A 24,834-nucleotide genomic window follows, 5' to 3' on the forward strand; every position below is an offset into this window, starting at 1 on the left:
TTCAATATATTAATTGAAACCCATATAAAACGATAAATTTTCAAAAGTCAATCTAGCGAACAACGCGTTTTTTCGAATTGACAAAATTTTTGGTGCCAAACAATTAGTTGAGGTATATTTTTACGGGGTCAAGTTGATCAAGAAGTTGCGGATGTTTTTTAACTGTACAGATTTTAAGTTTTGAAAAACCACTTTCAAATACGTTCAAAGTCGAAAATTACAATTTTGATAATTAGATAATTTTCAGGTGCAACTTAACAGCTTAGATGCTTCAGATTCCCTATCTTTAAAGTTCCGATTTGTTTCCTGTAATTTTTATAAAAATCGAATGGTAATAGAGTTGTATTACGCTGTTTCTGTACAATCCTCTTGTAACTGTGAGGGAGATGGCAGCATTAAAAATCCCGACGAAATTGCGAAGATATATTCGCGTCCAATGGGTTACGCTATGCGGGTAAAGACCATTCTTCTCAGAGTTCCACCTTCTATCGAGGGTTAGAAATTACCATGCTAAATCAAACCATTCTCTCTAATTTCTCAGGCACTCGCAGCAACCCACATCTTGGGCTCCACATTAGATGTTCTAAGCATTCAAGTATCCTTTTTTTGACTCGCATCACATCCTTCTCTAAACCTCAACGTTTGAAATCCAATATATTTAGAATCATTCTACATCTGCTATGCCTCCGTATCATTTTCAGACGCAGTAACAAACTCAAGTCTCTGTTTAGCTGACTTTAGCTGTTTGATTGCAATACAGTATTGAATGATGGCCAGGTTCATGTCGAGCTAAGACAGCGCCTCCATCGTACCCAATCATTTTTAAATCCCAACTGAGAATTATTTATGTCCCGCTCGAGGAAAAAATTCGATTGTGGCATGGTCATAACAATATCGTTAATACGATAGTATGCAGAGAACTTTTTATTTTTAACTGAAAACCGTGTGACGAACTGAAAAAAAAATTAAGAGATCAAATCTGCTTAAAAATGGCTGCAAATGTCTTTTTTTTTAATCAGTGGCGTGCCAATGACTGTCTATAACAAATAATATTTTGGTTAATCAGGTCGCCACTGATTAAATCGAGAACTTTTTTTGTGAAAAATAAAATATCTAAAACAAAATATCTAGTTTTTAGTGACCGACCAACAAAATAAATAACAAACGACTCTTATTAAAAAAAAACAACCTACTATTAATAACTTTTATCAATATTGTCTGTTAATAAATTAATAACAACCCTTTTGAAAAAAAATAGAATATAGAAACTAGATAAGTTGTTGGAAGGATACACTCTTCAGCTCTTCTTCATATTGCCGCGCACTCTGAAGTATACCTCCAGTGTTTTTTATTAAATCGCAGGAAGCTCTTACACGATTCTTTAGCTCTTCTACAGTTTTAACTGGGGTGCCCTAAACCAGTCTATCTAAATATGGGGACCTAACGGGCCATGGTTGATGTTTATGAAATGTGTGATTTAAATATTCCCTTACTATAGCGCGCCTCTGAATTGAGCAGGCGGGCCGTCATGCATGAGCCACTTTCTGTTCCTAATTAAATATGGTACTTCTAGCCCTTTTGGGTAGGTCCTCTTCTAAAAACCGGCGATAATTATAGTTATTTGGCAGCAAAAAGGGTCCAATTGAATAAATTCCATCAATTACAGTCCAAACATTTGATGTTTAAAGTAAATAACGCTTGGGCTCGTTGAGTATGATATGATTCTTTCCAATTTTTCTAGTACTAAGCCCAGAAGTTTCATCAATAAAATTTAAAACTGCTTTTTTAATTTCTGGAGTTTCCACAGTCCGATGGTCTTCTTTTAAATAATTATTGGCCCTCAAAGTGCCACTGCCATCAGTCAAATCATACATGCATATTTTCCCACTTTTCATCAGTAAACTGTTTTCTTTTTTAAAATAACAATTCTCGGATATTTTAAACACCAAATTAATAAGACGCGACGAACTGAATTTAAAAAGTAATGTCAAACTACCGTCTTGTGCGGTGGGGCGTGCAAACTTTGCTCAGTTATTTGAAAAAAGAAAAATAATCGCGCCTTATCATCCATAATATCGAAGGCCCTGTGCCCTGTGTTATTCCTCCAATTATTATTTCCTCGTTGTTTTTAAGAATATGTGATAGTGTATTGTTGCGTTGTCCTGACATTTCTTTGATCTTCTTATGCAAGTCAAGGATGTCGTATTTTTCGTCTAGTTCTGTTTCACTCATAGGTTAATTAAGCAATAATTAATTAATACGGGTATATTATTTTTCCGAGCGGTTTTTATTTGGAAAATCTGTTTTGTTGAACCGGCGCTGGTAGGATCCCGCCATCAGACGCCCGACACCGTCGACGAACGCATCCAAGATGGTGGCCCGCGAAGGTACGGTGGCTACAGGGGCGGGCGAGGCGGCGGCAGGGGCAGGGGCGACATGCGCAGAGGCGGCGGCGAGGACCGGCGCAGAACCAACGACGACGAGGAAACCGTATTGGACAGTCACGACGTCTCCAGCGCGGACCGAGGTAAGAGATATCGGGTGCGAAATCGAACCCTTTAATGGCCCAAAGTTGAAATTTAATTGGTAACCTCCTACGAATGAGTGAGCCGACTGGAGCTTACTGGGTGATTTATTCAAGTTTAATAGCAAAGTTCCTGGGAAGGGTCTTCGGAGCAATTTTTTGTTCATTGATCGTACAGGATTTGCGATTATACGCCAGTCAAAACGAATCAAGGATCACTTTTAAAAGTATTTTATTAATATTGGCAAACCGCGTACTTTAAAATGGTCTCTCCTTAAAAATTATTAATGCAAAAGCGAATATACTAAACGTTTAGCAAAAGTTTCTTTTCAAAATTGTTATATTATCACACATATTTAGAATACAATCAGTGTATTATGCATTATTGTCAAGCGTAAGTGGTTGATTCCTCAGATCATTTAATGAAAAAAATTCTCAGAAATGTTTCCAAGGTGTTAAACTTTTTTTTTAATAATGTTTTCTAAATTAATTTAAATATCTTCTCACGGGTTTGTTAGAAATTTGGGCATCACCAGATTACCCGAACATTGAGCTGCCTGGCACATTGTCTTGATTTGGTGAACCCAAGGCAAAGAAAACAAACAGTTTTTCGAAAAGTAGTTAATTTATTTGTGCCGCGGTCTTGCCTTAACCAGTTTTGCTGGGGAGTTTATATTTAAATCAATATAAAAAGAAAATGTCTGTTATCAATTTTTGATGTGGATATAAAACGTGGTTTACATAAAAATGCCCTAGTTCGATTTAAGGTGAACCTCACTTATGGCCTGGACGTCCCCCAGATTTAAGCCCCCGGGATTGTTTCCTGTGGGGACCACGTAAAGTCTTTGGTTTAGGTTCGGAAACAGCCGTGGTATTTTTTACAGAGTTCGTTAATCCATGAGGAGAAGATTGCATCGGATCTGGAGGGTGTGATAAATGTAAAATTATTTTTGGTCGAATTATTCGCAAACATTATTGAATGTTGAAAAATATTGTTATGATAAAATGGGCATGCAATAAAGTAGGCTTTATTTTTTTGTCTCGCAAACAAAAGAAGATATGACGATAATTCGAGCAGTGTTATTATAATATTATAATTAAATCATAATAAACAAATCCGTGAGAAGATATTTGAATTAGTTTAGAAAAAAAACTCAACTTGAGAATATTGTCGCGCCTCTTTTAAAAACACCATGTTAACTACCCGCCAACCAATACAACCCGTGAAAGTTAGTGGTTGCGATGGTGTTGTTGCCATCCACGTACCTCCGCCGGAGCAAAAACCCAATAAAACAATTGCCGCAGAGTCCGTGTCGAGTCAGGAGTGGGGCGACGGTGGTAGTGGTGGCGGCGGTAGGCCTCAGGCCGGCAGGCGTAGGCGTCGGGGGAGGGGGGGTCGCAGCAACGGTCAGTTGCAGCATTCGGAGCAGCCCAGTGGCGTCGAACAGCAGCCTGTGGCGCAAGACGAGGGTAACGGCACAGGTAACGAGTCGGTACTGCCCGACTGGTGGAATGAGCGCATGCGCTTCAACTGCGGTCAAAAGAGGGTAGAATCTTTTTTGGGACCGAGCTGTGATATAACCAATAACCCTTAAGCCACCGACGAGTGATACTAACTCCACAGATGGTAATGCCGCGTTTCCACGTCTAGTTTTAGTACAATGCCCCGCCCCCCCCACTAACTGTCGCCTCCCACGCAACATAACTTTGGATGTCCGTAACCGTTGGGGTTTGTTTATACTTTTCAGGTCAACGCCCGCAATTATTAACAACATATTTTGGTTCAAAGTTGTGATGTTTGGTGTTTATCTAAATTTATGCAGACCGTTCATTAACAGGTCATTACACAGACACAAATTTGAAGTCAAACGGAACGGCGAAAATATTTTAAAATCAATAACAGCATCAAATTATTCTTAATCTAAATGGTCTGTTTGGACAGTTTAAATTTCTCAGTCGTCAACTGTTAGTTTGGAAGGCCGTTTTTGTAAACCGAAAACTCTGTCCTGCAATAAAAATTTAACCAATACCAAAAAAATCGGAAAATAAAAAATATATATATTAGATCGTATTAACTATAATTTGCCACGAGTAAATATACAAGTAAATCAAATTTAATTTGTATTTACGATGAAACATCTTCATCATCGCAGCCAAAATTGGAACTGCTACCACCAGATGGATAGTGATCCTTCGTCTACATTAATAACATGTAGTGGTACCATTATATCAAGTGTATTCTCTTTTTCCCAGTATTCTTTTATTATATTTTCTATATGTCTTATATTACTGATCCAATTTTTTTTGGTAACTGTCTGGAGAGCTGCCTTCCAGTTCCAATTTTTATTAAAAAATATTCTGAATTGGCAATTCTATGGCAATAAATATACAATGGTGAGGAGGCAATCTTAAAACTTGACAACCAATTACATCAATTATTTCGTCTGTAACATACGGCAAGTTTGTTTTGTAATTTTTGACAATTTTTAACAACTCACATTTTAGATAATTTTGTGGGCAATTCATCCGCTTATTGCTTGAAAATTTCTTCTTTTCTTGTCGATGCATTTGGTACACTTTCACTAAGAAATTTAGTAGATTTTTTTTTGAAGGAATTTCAATGTTTCAATTTAATGTATTATTGATTTAGATGTTTCACTATTATAGAATTATGAGATGCATGAATTTGAAGGAATTTCGATGTTTTTGATTGATATTTCATTCGATTTGATGTAATGTATTTAATAAACTTTTGACTCATTTGATTGTGTTTCAAAAACTGACGAATCAAATGTTTTCAAAATTGGTATGCAAATAGAACGTGAAATGACTATGACGCGCCTTATCATTAAAAAATTTTTGACATATTGTCCTTACATCAAAAATTAGACATTTTATTTATATACGTGCATGCCACATATACAAGGATACAAAAAACAAAAGGGGGTTCGGGTCCCATCATTTACGGGGACACTGTAGATATAGACACATTTCGAAACACTATCTGATCGACTGTTTGGGGACGGTTTGCAACTTAATAGCCTCGTGCTCTTTTTGGCCTTTTGGACGCCACAGAACTTTGAACCAATCGAAAGGAGACAAGGGCTTTCGTTCCCCTAATATTAACTATTCCTTGCAGTGAACAACCACTCAGACCAACAGCCGTTGACCGACAACGGTATCGATAACCAGCCGCGGGGCGGCGGAGGCGGGCCGAAGAACCGGTACAACAGACCGCCGCCCCCGCGACGCGGTGGCGGAAGCGGCAGCGGTGGCATGCCTGTCGACAAACAGCAGCAGCAGCAGCAACAGCAACAGAAAGAGGCTTTGGTCAACGGTACGTCGGCTTAGAGACGAAAACACCACCCGTGCCGCCGCCGCCGCCGAAGTATTACGCAAGCCGATGATGATGATGATGATTATGTTTACTACATGTGCGCAGGACAAGCGGACGCGCGGGACACTTTGGGTTTATTTTTTTCCATTAATTGTCACGTTCATTGGTTTTTTGGTTACTTCGCTCGTTTCTGTTCACCTGGCCGGATTCGATTCGAGGGAGGAGCAGCCGGGAGGGGCGGGGGAAACGTGGATCCGGTCCGGCAAATCGCGACACTCTCACCACCACCACTTCCACATCCTCGTCCTTCCCCCACCACCTTACCCCGGAGTTAGCTAAACTAAAACTAAAAAACAAGAGAAAAAAAATGTCGGGTGGTCATCTGCCCAATCACGGACGATACAATCGGACTGCATTGGTTCCGTGAACCAATTAATAATTTGATACCTACGCCAAGACTGTTCAGTGTTAGTGTGGTTGTAATAGCGGCATACGACAAACCAAGGAGTGTTTTCCTGACTGTTTTTAGGTACTGTTTTTTAGCTGTCGCGCACATTCGAATCCGAGTTTGAGTTTTTTCGTCTCCTCCCTTTAACCGACGTAGCGGGGTTGCGCGTACACGCGCCATCTATCGATTAGTCGGTTAATTATAAACCCCCTGATCCTGTGCGTTTTTTAATTTATATTATTTTTTAAGGTTTGTTCTACACGTATAGTTTAGATTAGAGAGGTAACCTAACCTAACCTAACTTAACCCTTCCTCCGGCCTCCCCCAATATAGAACATCTTATTATACCGCAAATTGATTTTAATAAGATAGGAATCATTCTCTGTGTAAATATTATAAGTGAAATATTGAATTGAGAGTCTCGGTTTTTTTGGTCAGGTGCTCCGTTTTGTTACGACGTTTTATTTTTATTTTTTTTTGTTTTCGCCGTGTTAGAGGAGTAACACAATTTTGCATTGAATAAAAACGAGTTTCTAAAGTGACGTCCGTCGGTTTTATTTCTTTCCGTTCAAATAATTTGTCGAAGTTATATGTATCTCGTTCATTATTTATTGGTTTACGAATAAAATGCTGAAATTTTGAAAACTGCGAAAATACCACAAAAGATTGAGAACAAAATTAGATTACTTGAAAAAAAAATCTAAAAGGCTCCGAAAATTGCCATTTATGTGGATAAATTATTAGCCGTAAATGAAAAACTATACAGCATGGGATAATTTGGTTGAAAGAGTATCGTAAACTGTGTCGAGAGAGTGTTAGATCTATTATACAGGGTGCGTGAGATTTTTGGAAAAATATCATTGGAAATCGCTATTATTTTCTTTTATCAAAGTTTGCCGTCAATCTGAATTTCAGCGAGACATAAAAGACATTTTATACACACAATAAAATTACATCGAGTTCCATAGCGCTCCACAGGGGCAGAAAAATAATGCAGTCCCTTTAGACAAGAAACTCCGAAGCTACGAGATTTCGAAAGCAATCTTGTTTTATATGTTATCGAACAGAAAATCGATAGGCACCGAATAAACTTTTTGTTAGAATATCCATTCATCATTACCTATAATTTTCATTTAAAAAAATACTAATCACAACACTTAAAAAAAATGTAATCGAATTTCCTTAATCGCGGACACATTTCTCTTAACAATTCGATGTCATGTACACCGGATTGCAAATTGCCACCTCAACTAGGGCGGCGGTACTATTTCCAGGGCGGCTTGCCGCACTTGCTCTCCCTCGGACTCGTCTTCGGGTCCCTACTTTTGCTTTCGGGACTCTGCGTCGAACAAACGAATCAGTTACGACGCAAAGAGCGTCGCTTTAATACGTACTTACGCCTGGCTGCCATTGGGGGCGCTCGCGCGCCTGCACGTCCTTCGCCGGGGGCGGTTCGACCGTCGGGTTGCCCGGGTGGCGGTTTAGAAGCTAAAACGCCAAAAGGATTAACGATTGAAAGCACCGGAGCGCGAGAAAAGTGTTTAATCGCAAACGGTACATCGGAAAATCTCAAAACACGAACCCGTAGAGCGTAAGAAAACTTTCCAGCACCCGGGGGGCTTTGCTCGTCGCGGAAATTACACTTTTCAAGCCCTGTAGAAGAATAAAGTTTAATCAGGAATTGTCTGGAGAGAATGAAGCTTGTGATGAATCGTATTGAGAGAGTGTTTGGATGATTCTGGTATGTGTACGATTCCTATATACAGAGGTGCTGATAGAGCCATTATTTCTACTTACATCTACACCTACTCTGTATATAGTAAACCCACACATATTTCGAGTCAAACTATTCGAAAGCAACCAAACTAGGAATCATCCAAACACTCTTAAGCAGTATTAAAAAGGGATGTGCTTCATAATCGCTACACCCAAAAATGTATTGACAAAACATCCATACTCTCTCTCTCCTCTTAACGATGCCATAGATGAATAGAGTATCGGAAAGATCAGTGAAATAGCGAATGAATATATTCAAGCCCGGGGTGACATTAAGGCATACGACAAACCAAGGAGTGTTTTCCTGACTGTTTTTCAGCTGTCGCGCACATTCGAATCCCAGTTAAAGTTTTCTCGTCTCCTCCCTTTAACCGACGTAACGGGGTCGCGCGTATGCGCACCATCCATCGATTAATCGGTTAATTAAAATACTCCTTTATCTAACTTAACCTAACTTAACCCTTCCTCCGGCCTTCCCCAATATAGAACATCTTATTATACCGCAAATTAATTTTAATAAGATAGGACTCATTCTTGGTGTAAATATTATAACTGAAATATTGAATTGAGAGCGCACACACACATCATCAGACCCACAAGGGTAATTTTTAGAACAATAAAATACATACCAAGGTGTCGACTCAAAAGCATACTGACACAAATTGGAATGATTGATTTTGATTTTACCGAGATCTCAAAAACGAAGTAAAAAAATCTAGCACCTTCATTCTTATGAATTATCCTGTATATCCAGTTTCGCTTCGCAATGTCCACTACGAGACACTTGTTTCAGAAATTTTGACTCGTTTCTCAGATATTCTGATTAACGTCAGAAATTGAGACTTGTTTCTCAAAAATTCTGATTCTATATTTTATTTTTTGGTACCTTCTCCTCCAAATCTCATTTTCGTAAGCTTGTAAGCTTGATCCAGTGCAAATTCAATGAGTAAGAAAAACAACAATCAAGCAAGTTGTGAACCTTCTCAATGAAATGAAGAGAAGAAATAAATTGCAGATTTTTTTTGGCACAAAGGTGTAAATTACGGAAAAGGATAATACAATTTCTGCTTCTAGTATTATACTATACTAGTTCAATTCTGATATGGAGTACGGCGCCTCCAGCGGCAATAAAAAAAATCGCAGAAGACGAATTTTGGGCCCTAATTGTGATACATGAAGCTACATGAACAATTTGCTAGAACAATTTCTTGAAAATTTTCAACTAGGAGTTTCTCATAGAAACTTAGTTTTTTTAGTAGCTCTGAGGAAGGAATGAAATATAAAAATAACGATGAAGAAAGAATAGACAATCCAGTAACAAAGTAAACTTCATTATTCAGAAACGAGATAAAAAGCATAAAATTAGTGGCTTGTTCTTTGATGGCTTACGACTGGAAATTGAGAAATTCTGTAAAGAGAGAGGATATGCTATCCTTTTATTATGCACATGTTAGAGCTCCATACTTTCACGTGGTGTTGTCCCTTGGGGTGTCAGTGTGCACATTGGGGAGGTAAAATTGTCTAAAAAAGGATTATAAGAACAAGTAAAGTTCTGCCAAAGTTCACAGTTATATTATTAACTCTCGAGTTCTACAGGGTGGGTTGGCTCGCACTTGCCAAACTCTATTTTCCTTATTACCCATCAAAGCAAATTTAAAAACAATAAAACATTATTAGTGAGTATGACAATATACTCCTTGGAGGAGTTTTTTCAGATCAACTGGGAGAATGGTGAATGATTGCGGAGGGAGTGTATAAGTGGTTTGAATTTTGTGTTTTGTCTTATTATGCATTGTTTCTATGTTGTATTAGTTTGTAGGTTTCTTTTGATGAAACCTTTTTTGGGTGCAAATATTGTTGTGAATTTAATTAAATAAATAAAAAAACTGACATTCTATCTATTCACTTAAACGTAAAATATGTTAGAATTCGTCAATTCATTTTCACGTGATCTTTGTTAACCGAATTTGTTCGGATCTAATCGAAGGGGATAAGAAAACTTAAATCTTTTCAGCTCTTATGACGACTATTTGATTGGACTATCCATAGAAGATATAATGGTTAGATTTCTACATTTGTCAATTTTGAATTTATACACAAATTTTGAAAGAGGAGCAATATTGCTAGCCATATTGTAGTTAAAATTCCTAGATATTGTGTAAAGAGTCACGTCCATTAAAGGGTTAAAGGGAAAAAATTCCAACAAACCAAAATCTTCCTAGATTTCATTTTCTTGAGTAGATGAAATGGATATGTTTTTAAAAGAAATTACTTTTGTCAACCAAAACTAGTAAAAAAAATCAAGGTGATTAGAATATGAATTAGCCATTTCTACCACACATGAGATGCACGAATTGGGTCCAACATTCGTGCGCCTAAAGGGACGATAAAATACGTTTCTAGAGGACAATCAACCATATCGATAATGATCTTGAAAAATAGATTAGGTCTGCCTGATCTCTTCTAACCCTCAATCTCGGTAGTTCAAATGTCTCCTGGAGCAATTTGAAGTCGTAGCTAAAAGTCGTATATGACTTGAAAAAACCGGGATCTATTGAGCAATATTTTAATAAAGGTCTTAATAGGTAACAGTATAGTCATCTAATAGCACAAATACAAATTATAAAGTGGAGTTCATTATTTCTCTAAGATTACTGATGTGACAATGGAGAACTATATATGCAATAGCCGAACATAAAAATGATACTTTGCTATGTTGATACCTATCGCATTGAGCTCACACCGTATAGCAAGTGTGTCAAGTCCAGACTGAAGTTTAAGACAGAACAGAAATATAAAATACCTAATGCTTTTCTTTAAGTTATCTGTCGATTTTTAGACACGTCATACTAACTCCAATCATTTAAAATAAACTTACCATGTTAATATATTTCTGAATCTCGCTTTCCGACTGCTTCGGTTCACCACCTCGGCTGGAAACGGGCGTCTCGTCAAAATCCGACATGCCGTCGATGGTATCTTTCTCCTGCCTACGGTTCCTGTTCGGATCATATCGTAAATGATTGCCCAGGGTGTCGTTCAAGATGGAATCGCCATTGGGTAATTCGGTGAAGGAGGCGGGACTGCTGCTCATCATTTTTATCGCCTCATTGAACTGCGATTCCATCACTTTCTGCAACTGTTTTGCGATCTGGGCCCTCTTCTCCGGAAGATGCGCCAGCTTCGTCTGAAGATGCTCCAGCTCCTTCCGAAGCTGGACTATTTGAAGCTGATACAGCCTGACCTCCTCCTGGTGCTTTTCTTCCAATAGTTTAATTTCCAATGCGCATCTGCGGACCAAATGACGTGCACATTGACGTTTTCTTTACAATTTTTTTTTACCTCGTTATGCATTGCTTTAGATTTTATTTATTTTATTTGGAAACCGCAAGGATTATGAAAAAACTGCAGTAACGTTTCTAAATAAAACATTAAAAAAAAAACAAATTATGCACCAAGTGTGTTTTATAATAGTAACATTTTAACATTATTTTAATTTTTAGATTGAAAATAAAACCTTTTTTGCGGCATTTCTCTTGTGCTATATCTCGATTATTGGATTGGATTTTATGCATTAAACATAGTTTTTTATCCAATTTCAAATTCTATGTCAAATTTCACCCTAAGTAGCTAGTACGAATAAAGTTCTTAAATGGAAATTTTAATTTTTATAGAATATGGAGACAAAACGAGAATTCAAGAAGTTTGTAACTTGTTTAACGCAAAATAACCAGAGAGACACATTAACAAATCCACAGTGACAATTGAGATAAAATTTATAATTATGAGTATAATTTTATATAATGCGTGAAAATTGATGAAAATTTGAAAATGGATTTAAAAGAAAATGGTGTTGCATTTAAAAAAGTAACTTGGTATTGACATCTACTTATAACCAATCCTGTATATTTTCCATTTACTGCGAAAAATGCGCAAGAAAAAATTATAATGTACGGTGGGAGTGCTTGAATTGCAATGCCTGATTTTTAAATGAATTTTACTCTTTATTTTAAACTAGGAATGACCCCTAAGTTTTTCAAATTTGTTTTGAACCGCCCTGTCATTTTATTGTAATATATTTGCAATAATTGCAAATTAGGAAATATTAAAATGCAATACATATATTTTTTTATATAAAAGCAGTAAATTTCCCAGAATGACAAAACTTTTCACAAATAGAACAAAGTTTAAATTTTAAATTATATAACCTAACTTCAAATATCGCTATTTCAGTGGTTAAATTTGACTAAATTTTTAAAAACACACATAATCACATATTTTTATGGTGAAATTCAAAAATACTAGACTAAGGAAACTACTAAATTAACGAAACAAACTTTAATTGTTTAAACGTTACTGGGCATACACACGGTTTCCTAAGATACCATAGTTCTTTCCAATCATCCTGTTAGCTTCATCAAGCTCTGAATAAGCCAACGTCAGCAAGTTCGACTCAGCAAAAACAGACGCAGGACAAATCCAGAAGTTTTATTAATAGTATTACAGTAGCCTGTGGAAGTTTCTTTCAAACAAAAAAAAAACATAGTTCGGTCAAAAAATTATTGTTAATAATCGCTAACTTTTGATAATATGTGCTATGATTGTTAATAGTAATGTCACTGCTGATGGTTAATAATTGAAATTAAATGAACAACACTAAATTATTATTATTATTATGTTCATTATTTCATCTTAAGAAGACCCTTCTCATCGTTGGCACTTTTTGCACAGCCTGTAAAACTTTTGAAAAATGTAACATTTGGCATTTTCAAAAATAAATTTGCAATTTAATGGAATAAGATAAGAATAAGAAGTAATATATAAATAAAATTTCATAAAATGACAAATTACTGACTTCTCCGAAATTTCCTTTATGTGATTGGCGGCAGTTCTGGCAATTGACACCTCCTTCTTTTTGAATTCCTCAACAGTCATCTGCCTCTCCTTGTCTAATTGCGTCTGCATTTCCTTCCTTTTGTTTTCCACAATGATCTCCAACTGACCTTGGTAGTAGTTCCTTAGTTCCAGTTTTGTACTTTCCAGTTTGGCTTTGGCATCGTCCAGTGATTCTTTTAAGTGTTTCTGAAAGTACAAAGTCAGATATTTTTGCTAAAAAAACAAAATAACATAGAATTACTTCCTGAGCTTTTGCGTTTTGCAAATCACTCAACAATTTCTTTTTTTGTTCAGTCAAAGCAATCAGCGCTCCTTTTTCATGCCTCAAATCGGATTGTAACTTCATGTATTCATTTTTTAAATCGGAAAACTCCTTTTGACACACCTCCACTGCTTTATGACTTTCGAATACTTCAGTTCTCGCATCACTTAATACAGTCTTGCTCTGAAAAATACCGAACCTGCTCCAGTGCAAAATAAAACCAAAACAAGAGCTTCAAATTATTGGTATATTTGAACTACCACCTCCAATTAAAAGAAGATTCTCAACAAACCTCTTTGAGTTCTATTTCTTTCTGAGTGATAATCTCAGCCAATTGCTTGTTCTTCTCAACCTCAATATCATAATTGCTTTGGGCGTCTTTCAATTTATTCTCAATTACTTCCAATTCACTTTGCAAGTCGGAACAACGAGTTTCTAACGAAGAAATTTTGTCTTGATTGGCATGTGCTAGATTAAGCGCTTTTGAAGCTTCTTTTTCATAATATGCTAGTTTCTAAAAAACAACACTCATCCACATGCTCCACATTTCAAAAAATTCACCTGTTGGGAAGTCTCCAACTCAAGGGAGGATTGTTTTTTCAACTTTGCCATCTCCTGGGTCCAGCTCATCTTCTCCTCATTTAGTTTTTCAATTGTTAAAGTCACTTTTTCCAGAGCACCTTTAAACTGTCGAATTGTTTCATTTTTTGAATCATCCACCATCATGGCTACGGCTAATTTTTGCTGGAGCTCCAAATTTCGAGTTTGCAACTCGTTTATCAATTGTTCACAGTGCTAAAAAATTATAGTGTATCATACCAATTATAGTGTATCATACCATTTATGTTCCTCATACTTGTCGTCTCAGTTTTTCCTCTTTTAATTTTTGTTTCAATTTTGTTGGACTTTTGGACAAATTCTCTGAACCCCAAATATCAGCTAGGTTTAAGAGACCCATGTCACTGGTGAGGGTGTGTATTCCCCGTTTTTTAGGAAGCCTAACTTCCTCAGATGCTATCTTCTGGTCCATCAATTTCCTGTGCATACTGAGAGCATTCATTGCATTCAAATTAACATGAACAGGTTCTGATTCGCCATATTTATTGTATGCTGTTAACTGCGTAGACTCTGAACTGCTATCACTTGACTCATCCCCTACCTCATCTCTCGGTCCAAAATTTGAGTTATGTTTTGAAATTATGTTGTCACCACAACTCCATGTATTTTCCTTTACAATTTGAGGTTCTTGTACATTTATTCGGGAATCCATTTTATGCAGTTGTATGGGTTGTTGCTTTGTACCATAAGACTCTTCCAGGTTTCTAGCTGCCTGACTCCTATGAATTGTTTTAGCATTTGATATAAAATTATCGATTTCATTTAACATTTTTGAATCTACGTTGGGCCCCTCACCCTTCTGCGGTGATCTCATTCTCATGGAGCATTTTCTAGGGCTATAATGCTCCACATTTGGACTTGCCGGTAAAGAATTCAATTTACATTTGGTACGAGGCTTCTGTGGAGTACTCTGAGCACTCCCAGGTTGATACACATCTTCCATGCTGTTATATTTATGCGACATGTTTGTAGAATTTTCCAAGGAGCTATCAATGAGACTCAACTCGGATGTATTTTCGATAGTCTCTATACGATTTTGCAGCTTACTTACTTGTCTTATTAGATTGTCCACAATGTTATAGTAAGGGGGCTCGGGCTCCGACTCCAGAGAAAAGAAATCTGGGGGGATTAACAATAAATCGTCCGTATCATCGGTGTCACTCATAACTATCGCATGAAAGAGAGTTCCACAGCATTTCAATTATTTTTACTTTTAATTAAAAACAAATTGCCTAAAGTACATTCAACAAAAATATATAAAACCCCAAATAGATCAAACAAATTAATTCAAACTTCAAAACAAAACAAACGAACCAAAAAATAAATTATTCTTCATTAATTATTATTAAGTCCAGTTAGGTTATATTACTAGGGGCATTCGCCCATTGGCGACATCCATTAAGAATCATACTTGGTAATTAATAGTATTAAAGATAATAAACCGATAACAATTAAACAAGTTCCGACGTAAATTTTAAACCTATTCCAAACAAAAAAGTGACCAGCTTGAATAACGGAAACGGTGGAACTGTGCCACACAATTTTTTTAAACAAGCTTATAACTAACTATAACAAATAAGTCATATATAAAGGATTCAACCGGGAGTGAGCATAGATTAATCCGTCATGCAGTGCTCAAGGAGTTAATAAATAAAAAATACTTGGTGGAATAATCAAAATTATTGGCACTAATTGAGGAGAAAAGAAGTAAAATCAAGTTGGCAATATTGACCGAATAATCCTCTGAATCAGACCAATAGCAATAAAAAAACATGATTTGTTCAATCATTTTAGCAATATGGTTGATAGAATTAGAAAAAAAAAAATTCAATTTAGGAACTGGGGACTTGCTATAACCACGACAGAGATAACTGATATAACAACCTGGAAAAACTAGTATAGCCATAGTAGTAATTTTCTAGACTATTTTTAGGGTCAATTTAGTGGAACCATCTTCTGTGATCAGTATTGCTCATGAGTCAAGTCTCTATGAAACTGACAGTTTTCTATGCTTCAATTCTAAAATAACTGATATATAATAAATATCTCTTGCTGCAGCCACAAACATGAGTGAATGCAAAACACTTGCAAAAAATAAGTAGTCATTTTGTATTTAATATCAAGCTCTGCCGCAAATTACTAAAATAAACTACAATTTGTAAGAAAATAATAATAAAAATTTCATTACATAAGTTAGAAATTACAGATGGTAATAAATTTCAGTAGTGTCTACCTCTCCTGTTGCTTTCAAAACTATTATTCCTCCTCTCATTCCTCTGTTTCCTGTTGTTTTGGTAAAAATTGTTTCTTCTGTCAAATTCATGGTGCGACCGGTTGAAATGCCTATGAGGTCGACCCCGATCACCAAAGTTGTTTTTGTCTCGTGTCCCATAATTCCTACCGACTCTGTTGTCATAGTGCTCGAACACATTCATTTGCTCGCCCATATTCATTAACGCGTTGTAATCCAGAGCTTCCAAATTGAACCTCATGTGCTGATTTTGGCGACGATTATGATGGTGATCCTCAAAATGCTGTACATGCTCTTTCCCAACAGGGCTCGGAACAATCCTCTCAGGATTATTCGTTTGCCTGGGTTTTATAGTGATGTTTCTGTCAAACAATCGGGTGTCATTCAATAGTTTGATAACGTACGGCACCGATACTTCGTGCTTGAACGTTACGAAACCATAGTTTGACTGTTTACCCTGCTTATCGCTGGGGATTTTCACTCGTTCCAAAGGCGCAGCTTGTAAAAACAACTCGTAGAGCAGTTCTTCGGTCATTTCGTCGGCCAAATTACCCACCCAAACGGTCCGAGAATCGTCCATGGCAATTATTTACAACCAGATATTTTCATTTCCAATTGTTGTATTTTATTAAGATATTAGGTTAGGTATTACATCGTCTTTTCGCATATACTCCAATGGCCACCATGCTAAGACCACTTTTTTTGTTGTTGCCACACAAAATTCCACCCCATGATGGACGGGCAATAACTCTAAATTCCCTCAATTTATAAAAATAATAATATTAAATCCTTCAATGCAAGTTGTGTTATAGGCGACAATTTTTATGAATTGCTTGCTTAATCAACGATTCAAGTTACAAATTAAATTGCTATGTATCTTAAGAGGAAGTTGGGAATTAAACATATATTCAAGAAATATTGAAGATGCCTGCGTTAAAGCCATTAATTTTGGCACATCCACCATGGCTTCAAGCAAATCTTAAATTATGTTGACAGTGGTGGACGGATACGCTGCAAGCAATTTACTTAAAAAATATTGTAAATGAATGAACATAAGGTATAATATTCGTTGCTTACAATTTTCAGCTTTATATGTATGTATTGCACTGTTAAATTCCAGCTAAGGATCAGTAAGATCTAGGAATTAAAATTTGCTGAAATCACCTTATAAGCGCGTTGACAAACCTCTCTTGTTTAACTTTTTTTTTTAATATTGTTAGTTAATTATTATATAATTAATAACGGGACATTAAAATGTGCTTTTATCGAAACTGCAAGTGATATAATCAATTTTCTTAACAAAATATCGTCGTGAATATAACATTTTGTATATTTAGTTCAAAAACATAAAACTTGAAATAAATTATAAAACATTTAGATATAAAACGTAATTTGCGTAACAGTTGCTGTATTAACCATTGTTCTATGGCACAGATCCGGAGATTAGAATAAGTCACCAAGTAAATAGCATATAATATTTAATTCTATAATATTTTTGTTTACGGCCACTGTTACCAGACCTCTTTTTATAAAGGTACGTACCTCACTAAGCAACTAACCGTTCGTAACAAGGGATATACGCAAAAGCACGTATTTATAAAAATGATCAAAAGCCTTGGTTGCCGGATCAGCGTAGGAGTCGCGTGCTGTCCATTCAATGGTTATATATCAGACACCTCATTATTTGAGGCTTAGCTCCTTTTTCCTTCATTTAATAAGTATCTACCAACGTTCGTAAATTCAGATTTAATTCAAAATAACTACCGTTTGGCCCGCTTCCCAAAGCCGAATCTTAAAAACGTTTGGCTGATCGTAGTGGGCAAAATTAGTTACACCGCTGTCAATTCTTCCTGAAAAACGCGTAGCATTTTAAAATTAAATATTTAGTAGCAACAATTATTGCATCAGGTTAAGAAAACACTCACCTCTATCTTGAGAAGTAATTGTCGTAAAGACTTGGAGTGAAAAAAGTTATGTCTAAACCGGCTAAAATCGTGGAAATTGTTTTTAAATTTCTAGAAGGGCCGCTAGGAGTGTAATCGCATTCTTTTAATTGTTAATTCTCCTTTTTGGGGAAATAGCTTTTTATTACATACAACCAAAATTGGGATAAATTCGATTATTTTTCGTAGAGTAGTTTTTGCTCCACCTGCCTCTTAGGGGACGTAATCGAACGATGGCGCCAAAGCCAAGTGAGATGCACAGAAAGCCACAAATTGTTTACTAGTCTGTGATCGATTATTTCCTCTTCTTTTTTTTACAACAATGGGTATATCTACTAAGGACAATTGTCCAATACCGATATCCGTAAAAAGTTTCACCCGCAATACTGTAGGTAATTGAGTTACGAGCTATTCGAAGCATTTACAGCTGCAAAAGGCGTTTCTTAAGAAATAAGGCCATCAAGATTATCATAATACCATAAATGGCCACAATCTTAATATTGATTGGAACTTGAACAACACCACAACTTTTGCTATTTTGTTTTAAAAAGCGCATTTAGATTTCAAAAATTTCGAATTTTGTGTAGACAGATTATTAATTACTAGCATATGTATATATAAATAAAATTTCCAATTTTACAGTAAATTTATTTATACCGGGCGATGCCGAACAGAACATAGGAAATCCAATGTAAATTTTTAGGTAGCCAACTATTGGCTTCTCTGTACATTTTATAGCAAAGTTGTAATGTAACTTTTTGAAGGGGACGTTATGATTAACTCATGTGCCCAGTTTGAATAAATTTGAATAAGCCATTCTTCATTCAGTGAAACACATATTTAAAAAAATTCCATATCATTATATGCTTTTTCCTTCATTTCAAAACAAAATGCTACACTTCTTTCTTCATCGCCTTCCCGGAGCTCTTGGTGCTTTTCGTATTTATAGGAAAAATATTTGTGCTTTTTTAATGGAGGCAGCACTGTGTTTTGATGTTTATTTACAGTCTGTGGAAGAATCCTAGTACTAATCATTTTGTACACGAATATTTGCGGTTATTTATTTACGGTGCCTTTGGACTAGAATTGGGTAATAATACGTTTTTATTGTTGAAATGGAAGGTATAGTTTTAGCAAGAAAATAAACTGAAAATATGCTCTAAGACTTATTCCTGCATATCACTTAATTATGGTTACTTTTTCTTCAAGTGAATAACGCATATTTAGTTTTAATTAGAACGCGTTTAATAACGTATAACAATTACAAATAAAAATATTGTTACTGTCACGAATTTTTGTATTGTCATTGTCAAAATTTATTTTACTGATTGATTGATTTATTAATTAAACTATAATTAAAATACATCGAAATGCAGTTTTCACTAGTTGTTAGACTCTCATTTGGCTATTTTTTATTTCGATAAAAGTGATAATTTTTTTAAGGAAAAATTTATTAAAATAAATAACAAGCTCCTCTAGCGGCAACGTCGATAGTCAAAAACAGTCCTTTTCAACGACTCCAAGTTTGACAAAATGCGTTTTAATAATATGAAGAAGAATTGAAGAATGCGATTACGTCCTCTGACTGTCATTAATTATAAGTTTTTTCAGTCCATGTCCTTACGATATTTACTTTTCGAGATATGACTAAGCGGCTTTCTTATTTGGCCACCCGGCACTCACAAATTTTAGCCGGCGCCATCTTCGATCCGTCCGGATTTATTCCAAAACCATACATCTTACGAGCATGGAATATTAAAAGGTCGTATTCAAGCACTTGCGCAACAGTTTCATTCATAAATGCCCACTCAATGGCCTTATTCCGACAACTTTTACCGCGGCATTAAAAGGAAATTAATTAATGAATTCGAAACGGAAAAATAAGTTTTGTAGGTAAACAACTGTTCGAGCGTTTCGTTAATGAACTCGGGATTATTTTTAGCGCTGACCGTTTTACGGGCTACGTCGAATCGAATAATTTGTAATTTGCAACTTTTCGGCAACACCGTATTTAGGTTCGGATAATTATGACAAAACGCGCGGTTTCTCGTGAAACTGGGGAGATGAGGTTGGGATAAACTCTTTTTTCTAAATTCAACGCTCAGAATGAGTTCAAGCTAAAAATTGTAGGCTCCGTCCCTCCGGAATTTCTGATTACATCTTGATTTAACGTTACTTACCAGATTCGTAATCATATCTAATTTTAAAAAGGCAGAACGAGTTGCCGACATTTTGTCTGTACACCAATTACTTAAAGTCGTAAAACATATAGGTCAAAAACATTAAAACCGCAGTTGAAGCTAATCTAAAAACCGTTAGTTATTTCGAATCTGGGAGCGGGGATGACATTAATTTATATCAAAATTTAAGCGGAAAGTTAGATTGCAGTACAACATATTCTAAATTAAATTGTGGAAATTTTGTATCCTTCTTTATTACATATTTTATCGGTGCTTGTAACGAACTGGTCAAGACCAAGTTAGGTGGGTTGTGATTCAAATCATCTTGACTAATGGTGAATGCGCCAGTTTTAATGTGTTGGAGAAATTTTTGTCTGAATTGATTTGTATAGTGTATTAGTATGAAGGTTGGAGGGAGCAATGAAAAATGACAAATGGTTCTATAACAACTACCATTTATTCTAAATTACTTTGAGTTTAGGCCCAAGTGGAACATTAAAACATATGGAACAAAATTCTATTACAAAACGAACCACCGACTAATAATGTTTTATACAAGAAACGAAATATGCTAGAAAAGTAAAAAGAAATATAATGGTGATAATGCTACTAATTTGAAAAAAGACATAGGGGGTTTAAGTATAATTTATTCCTATTTGTCGAGTGACAATTATAATATAAAAAGTAAATTATTAGTTTCTCATTATCCAAAGGCTTCGTCGGCCTACTGGCTACCATATGCTGTGAGAATTAAAATATTTATAAAATAGAAATAAATTTAACAATATGCCATGAAATTAAATTTTCCGTTTTCATAACTGCAAAGAAAATTTACGAATTGTATGTTGTATGTTACAAAACTTCTGGATTCCTCCTGCGTCGGTTTTTGCTTAGTCTAAATTGCTGACGTTTCGCCAATCATCCTGCTGGCTTCTTCAGAGCTTGACTGTAATTACAGGATTAAATAGATAAATAAATCAATAAATAAATGTTTAAAACTGACATAAATTATTTTTTTCCGTTCATTTTAGATTTAGCAAAACGTATTTATTTTAATATATAAAAGAAAACTATTATTACTGAATTGTGCGGGTTTCCATATACATCGTAAACTCCCATATCATAAAATTATAGCCAATACAAATTTGAAAATTTGAGGTTATACTGTATTCGGTGGGCCCATCCGCGTAACACTTTAAGGATATCGGCACTGCCAGTTACACCAGAAGCACAAGAACAATTTTTAGTATATTAATTTATTTATCGTTATAACTTAAATTATGTAATTTTCCATATATAAAGGGGCATGTTTTAGATATTATATTGCTGAAAAAATTGCATTAAAATAACAAACACTTCATTGTAACAACATTTAAAACACCAACCTTTAAAAATAAAATTCCACCTAAATAATCAAGTTAATTTTTGCGTGAAAAATTGTTACGTGTCTACCGTCAAAAAATTACCAGTTAACAGCAATTTTTATCTGTTTAGGCTTAAGCATAGTTACACCTTAAAATTGGGTTAGAACTCAAGATTTCAAGGTTTATTATATTACAATATATATTTATTATTCCAAAAGTTTACAGTTTCAATACATTGGACTGTGTTAAAAAAACATCTGTGCACTGTAACAGTCGATATATAGATTTATAACCTTAACATTATTCCATTGTTTTGTAAGTGAGTAAGAAGGTACATACTTTTCTCAGGTACACGTGATTCAAATTATTAGTAATCTAATCTAAACTTAAAAGATTTCACAGTAGCTATACGCAATGCTGTAAACCATTTAATAAGCAAATTTTGGATGTTTTTTTTATTTTGTAGATTCATGCTTAAACACTCTAGGTAGCATATTATACATTTTTGATGTAGCATATAATAAATTTTGTTGACACTTGTAGCGTTATTTTGTACCATGATCGCTTTGTTTTCAGTAGAATATTGTTTGTTTTTGTGTAATATGATCTCTAAGATATATTTCTGCGTTATTTTTAATGGTACAACATAATTTAATGTAGCTGATAAAACTTATAAATGGTTTCCGTATTTTATTAGATAAATTCTTTATGTGTTCCTGCCATTTTAATTCGGAATCTATGATGATACGGCAGCAGCTGGGATTGACTATGCATTAACTGACAGGCAAGCGAAAGATTAAAATTCTTATCAAGCCAGCTTCTTAGTAGCTTCATTGTGTTTTCCGCCAAATGTATTTAATCTTGCCAAGCCTTTCTTTTGATGGGTGCTATTTTGGAACGTTTGCGGATTTTAATAGATTATAGTGTGGGCTGAAAACGTCAATTCGTTTAAACTTCAAAATAAAGTAGTTAGAGTAATAGCGTGTGCAGGTAATCTAGAGTATTGTAAGCCTATCTTTAAAATATAAATTTCAATCACAGGAGCAAGGAAAAAGTGAATTCTTTCGCAATAAGAAATTGAAGTATACTAAATGCAAAAAAAAAGTTAAACCTATGTTTGTATAATAAACTACCAACAAAAGTGAAGATATTGAGTTATACAAAAATAATAATATATACAAAAAAGTTCTCTCCAACGCAACGCACTGTTTCTACTCCGTGCGGTAGTACATGGACGTCGCCATGCTGAGAAGATACTAACTAGTTGTATGTATTTTTTTACTTAATCTGCCACAATTATTTTATTTTTTGAATGCAGATTATTTTTATCTACATATTCTATTCGACGTCGTTTCATGCATTTGGTGATTGGTGGTTAGGTGTAACTATAGCTTTCTTCAAACAATTTGGATATTTTTCATTTCTAAAGATTACATTTGTGAGACGCAATGAAGGGCGGATCAAATATATATGATTATCTCTTGTCGTTCCAAACACTCTATTTTTAAATTTTGTTTTGAATTCGTTTTTTCTATTAAAAATAATATATACTTAATAGCTTTTAAAATATTTTAATTTAAAAAAAAACTAGTTTTGACGCTTGCAAAAAAAAATACGATAGCGCCATTGTTTTCGAAGAGAATACAGATATTATTAATCACTATTTAACTAAAATTAAACAATTATCTAGAGTGGACAGAAATTACAGGCAAATGAGTATTTTCATCAAATTCAATTTTATTTCTCATAGAAACAAACACATTATAAATAAATGACTTGAGATTTTAGCAAAGAGTATGGACCACCTAGATTGTTAATATAAGAATAAATTGTAAATAGAAGAATTAAACGACTGTAAATAATTTACCAACTCATTTATCGTTTCAAATGTTAAATTTTGTGCTATCTCTGTAGAATATTCCATGCGTGCTCGATGAGATTACTGTCCTCGCAGTATGTGATCGAGTATCGTAGTGCTTTAGAATGAAATCATTGTTCGCTTGTGCTGCGTATGGACGAGTTAAGAGGATGAAGAACTACAAGAAAACTAACCAAATTGTTTTCATGATACTGATTTGGCCTTAAAAGGTTTTCAACAGAGAGCTTCGTATGATTTGCTAAATCATCACCGTACTTTGACACCGATCGACTTCTTGTATAGTTTCCAAGCGACTTATTTTTCTAGGTTTTCTCCAAATTCTTGTTGTTTTAGAGTCTGACCTGAGTCTAAATCTGAGGTCCTCTACTATAATGATTATTATTATTATTATGACTACCTGTAGTAAAGCCGCTCTCACATTAGAATAGAATATAATATAATTATTTTATTTGCACAAGGTAAAGTTCCTTTATTCTTATTAATATAACTACCTGTAGTAACGCCCCTGCCTCATCAGAATAGAATTCTTATATTTGTATAAGTAAAAGATACAATAGTTGTAGATAATATACTATAATAAATGTATTTTTTTTGGATCAATAGAAATTCCTTTATTATTATTATAATAACTACCTGTAGTAACACCGCTATCACATCAGAGTAAAATAGTATTCTTTTATTTTTATAAGAAGAAGTTACAATAGTTATAGATAATATACATTGTATTTGTATTTTGTTGTATCAATAAAGTCCTTAATTATTATTATTATTATCATTATTATTATTGTAACTACCTGTAGTAACGCCGCTGTTGCATTAGAAAGTTACAAGAGTTATAAATAATGCATATTTTATTTGGATTAATTGAAGTCGTTTATTATTATTATCACTGTTATTGTTATTATTATTATTATTATTATTATTATTATTATTATTATTATTATAACTACCCTTAGTAACACGGCTATCATATTAGAATAGAATTCTTTTATTTTCATTTTTCTATTTATTAGACTTCGTCTTTTGAGAATGTTGTACTGTATCTTGCATATATTATTATTGATAGAAAGTACCTAGTGGAGGACAGCCACGGATTCTGACAAATAACTTTTTTGTAGTTGCTTTTATGGCAGTAAAATTTTTTTTAAATTTAATTTTTTATATAGGGCTGCTTGTGCCTTGCATAGTAAGGGTATCTCGGGGTCTAAGGACAAATGTCAAAACTATCGATCGATAGTGAGGATAGCGTCCGCGTGTGCAAAAAAAAATTCGTCGACGATTTTTACGGAACGAACTGGCTCCAATAAACCGCGAGATAACGTCGGTACGAGTGGTTCAGGGTCAGATGGGCGCGGA

The 24,834-nt window shown here is 34.9% G+C and overlaps 3 protein-coding genes across 6 annotated transcripts in view; 1 reads left to right on the forward strand and 2 right to left on the reverse strand.

The window, feature by feature from the left end:
• The window catches only part of LOC132702122 (fragile X messenger ribonucleoprotein 1 homolog), a 30,926-nt gene extending 24,075 nt beyond the window's left edge, over positions 1-6,851 (forward strand). The window contains exons 9-11 of one of the 2 annotated variants that reach the window (XM_060670567.1): positions 2,327-2,527; positions 3,830-4,006; positions 5,664-6,851. In XM_060670567.1, the coding sequence (XP_060526550.1) occupies positions 2,327-2,527; positions 3,830-4,006; positions 5,664-5,875 (590 nt within the window). In that variant the 3' untranslated portion in view covers positions 5,876-6,851. The remainder of the gene's footprint in view (positions 1-2,326; positions 2,528-3,829; positions 4,007-5,663) is intronic. The other variant, XM_060670568.1, reaches the window with a different exon arrangement.
• A 611-nt stretch (positions 6,852-7,462) lies between these two features.
• LOC132702121 (CAP-Gly domain-containing linker protein 1) lies at positions 7,463-15,219 on the reverse strand. 3 transcript variants are annotated; one of them, XM_060670563.1, is made up of 8 exons: positions 14,100-15,218; positions 13,805-14,038; positions 13,536-13,757; positions 13,223-13,426; positions 12,941-13,167; positions 10,964-11,375; positions 7,708-7,797; positions 7,463-7,648 (listed from the first exon to the last, which is right to left on the reverse strand). In XM_060670563.1, the coding sequence occupies exons 1-8, from the start codon at positions 15,024-15,026 to the stop codon at positions 7,574-7,576; spliced, it is 2,391 nt and encodes a 796-aa protein (XP_060526546.1). In that variant the 5' UTR covers positions 15,027-15,218; the 3' UTR covers positions 7,463-7,573. The 3 variants fall into 3 exon arrangements, with proteins under 3 accessions (XP_060526546.1, XP_060526547.1, XP_060526549.1); XM_060670564.1 differs by having other exon boundaries at positions 7,704-7,797; positions 14,100-15,217; XM_060670566.1 differs by lacking the exons at positions 7,463-7,648; positions 7,708-7,797 and adding an exon at positions 7,823-7,962 and having other exon boundaries at positions 14,100-15,219.
• A 342-nt stretch (positions 15,220-15,561) lies between these two features.
• On the reverse strand, positions 15,562-16,692 carry LOC132702212 (RNA-binding protein 7). Its single transcript, XM_060670712.1, has one exon. It carries the CDS (start codon positions 16,690-16,692, stop codon positions 16,081-16,083), a length of 612 nt encoding a protein of 203 aa, XP_060526695.1. The 3' UTR covers positions 15,562-16,080.
• Positions 16,693-24,834: the final 8,142 nt, after the last annotated feature.

This window comes from Cylas formicarius, unplaced genomic scaffold, assembly GCF_029955315.1.
Source record: "Cylas formicarius isolate icCylForm1 unplaced genomic scaffold, icCylForm1.1 PGA_scaffold_5__7_contigs__length_24384050, whole genome shotgun sequence".
Taxonomy (NCBI): domain Eukaryota; kingdom Metazoa; phylum Arthropoda; class Insecta; order Coleoptera; family Brentidae; genus Cylas; species Cylas formicarius.

What these genes read in the sequence shown, in the direction of transcription:
- LOC132702121 (XM_060670563.1), bottom strand. Translation starts at nt 15,026, where the DNA reads ATGAGTGACACCGATGATACGGACGATTTATTGTTAATCCCCCCAGAT. An exon ending in AAAACGCAAAAGCTCAGGAA is followed by an intron (nt 13,168 to 13,222) that starts GTAATTCTATGT and finishes TTGTACTTTCAG; the next exon opens with AAACACTTAAAAGAATCACT. An exon ending in GCCCCCAATGGCAGCCAGGC is followed by an intron (nt 7,649 to 7,707) that starts GTAAGTACGTAT and finishes TGTTCGACGCAG; the next exon opens with AGTCCCGAAAGCAAAAGTAG.
- LOC132702212 (XM_060670712.1), bottom strand. Translation starts at nt 16,692, where the DNA reads ATGGACGATTCTCGGACCGTTTGGGTGGGTAATTTGGCCGACGAAATG.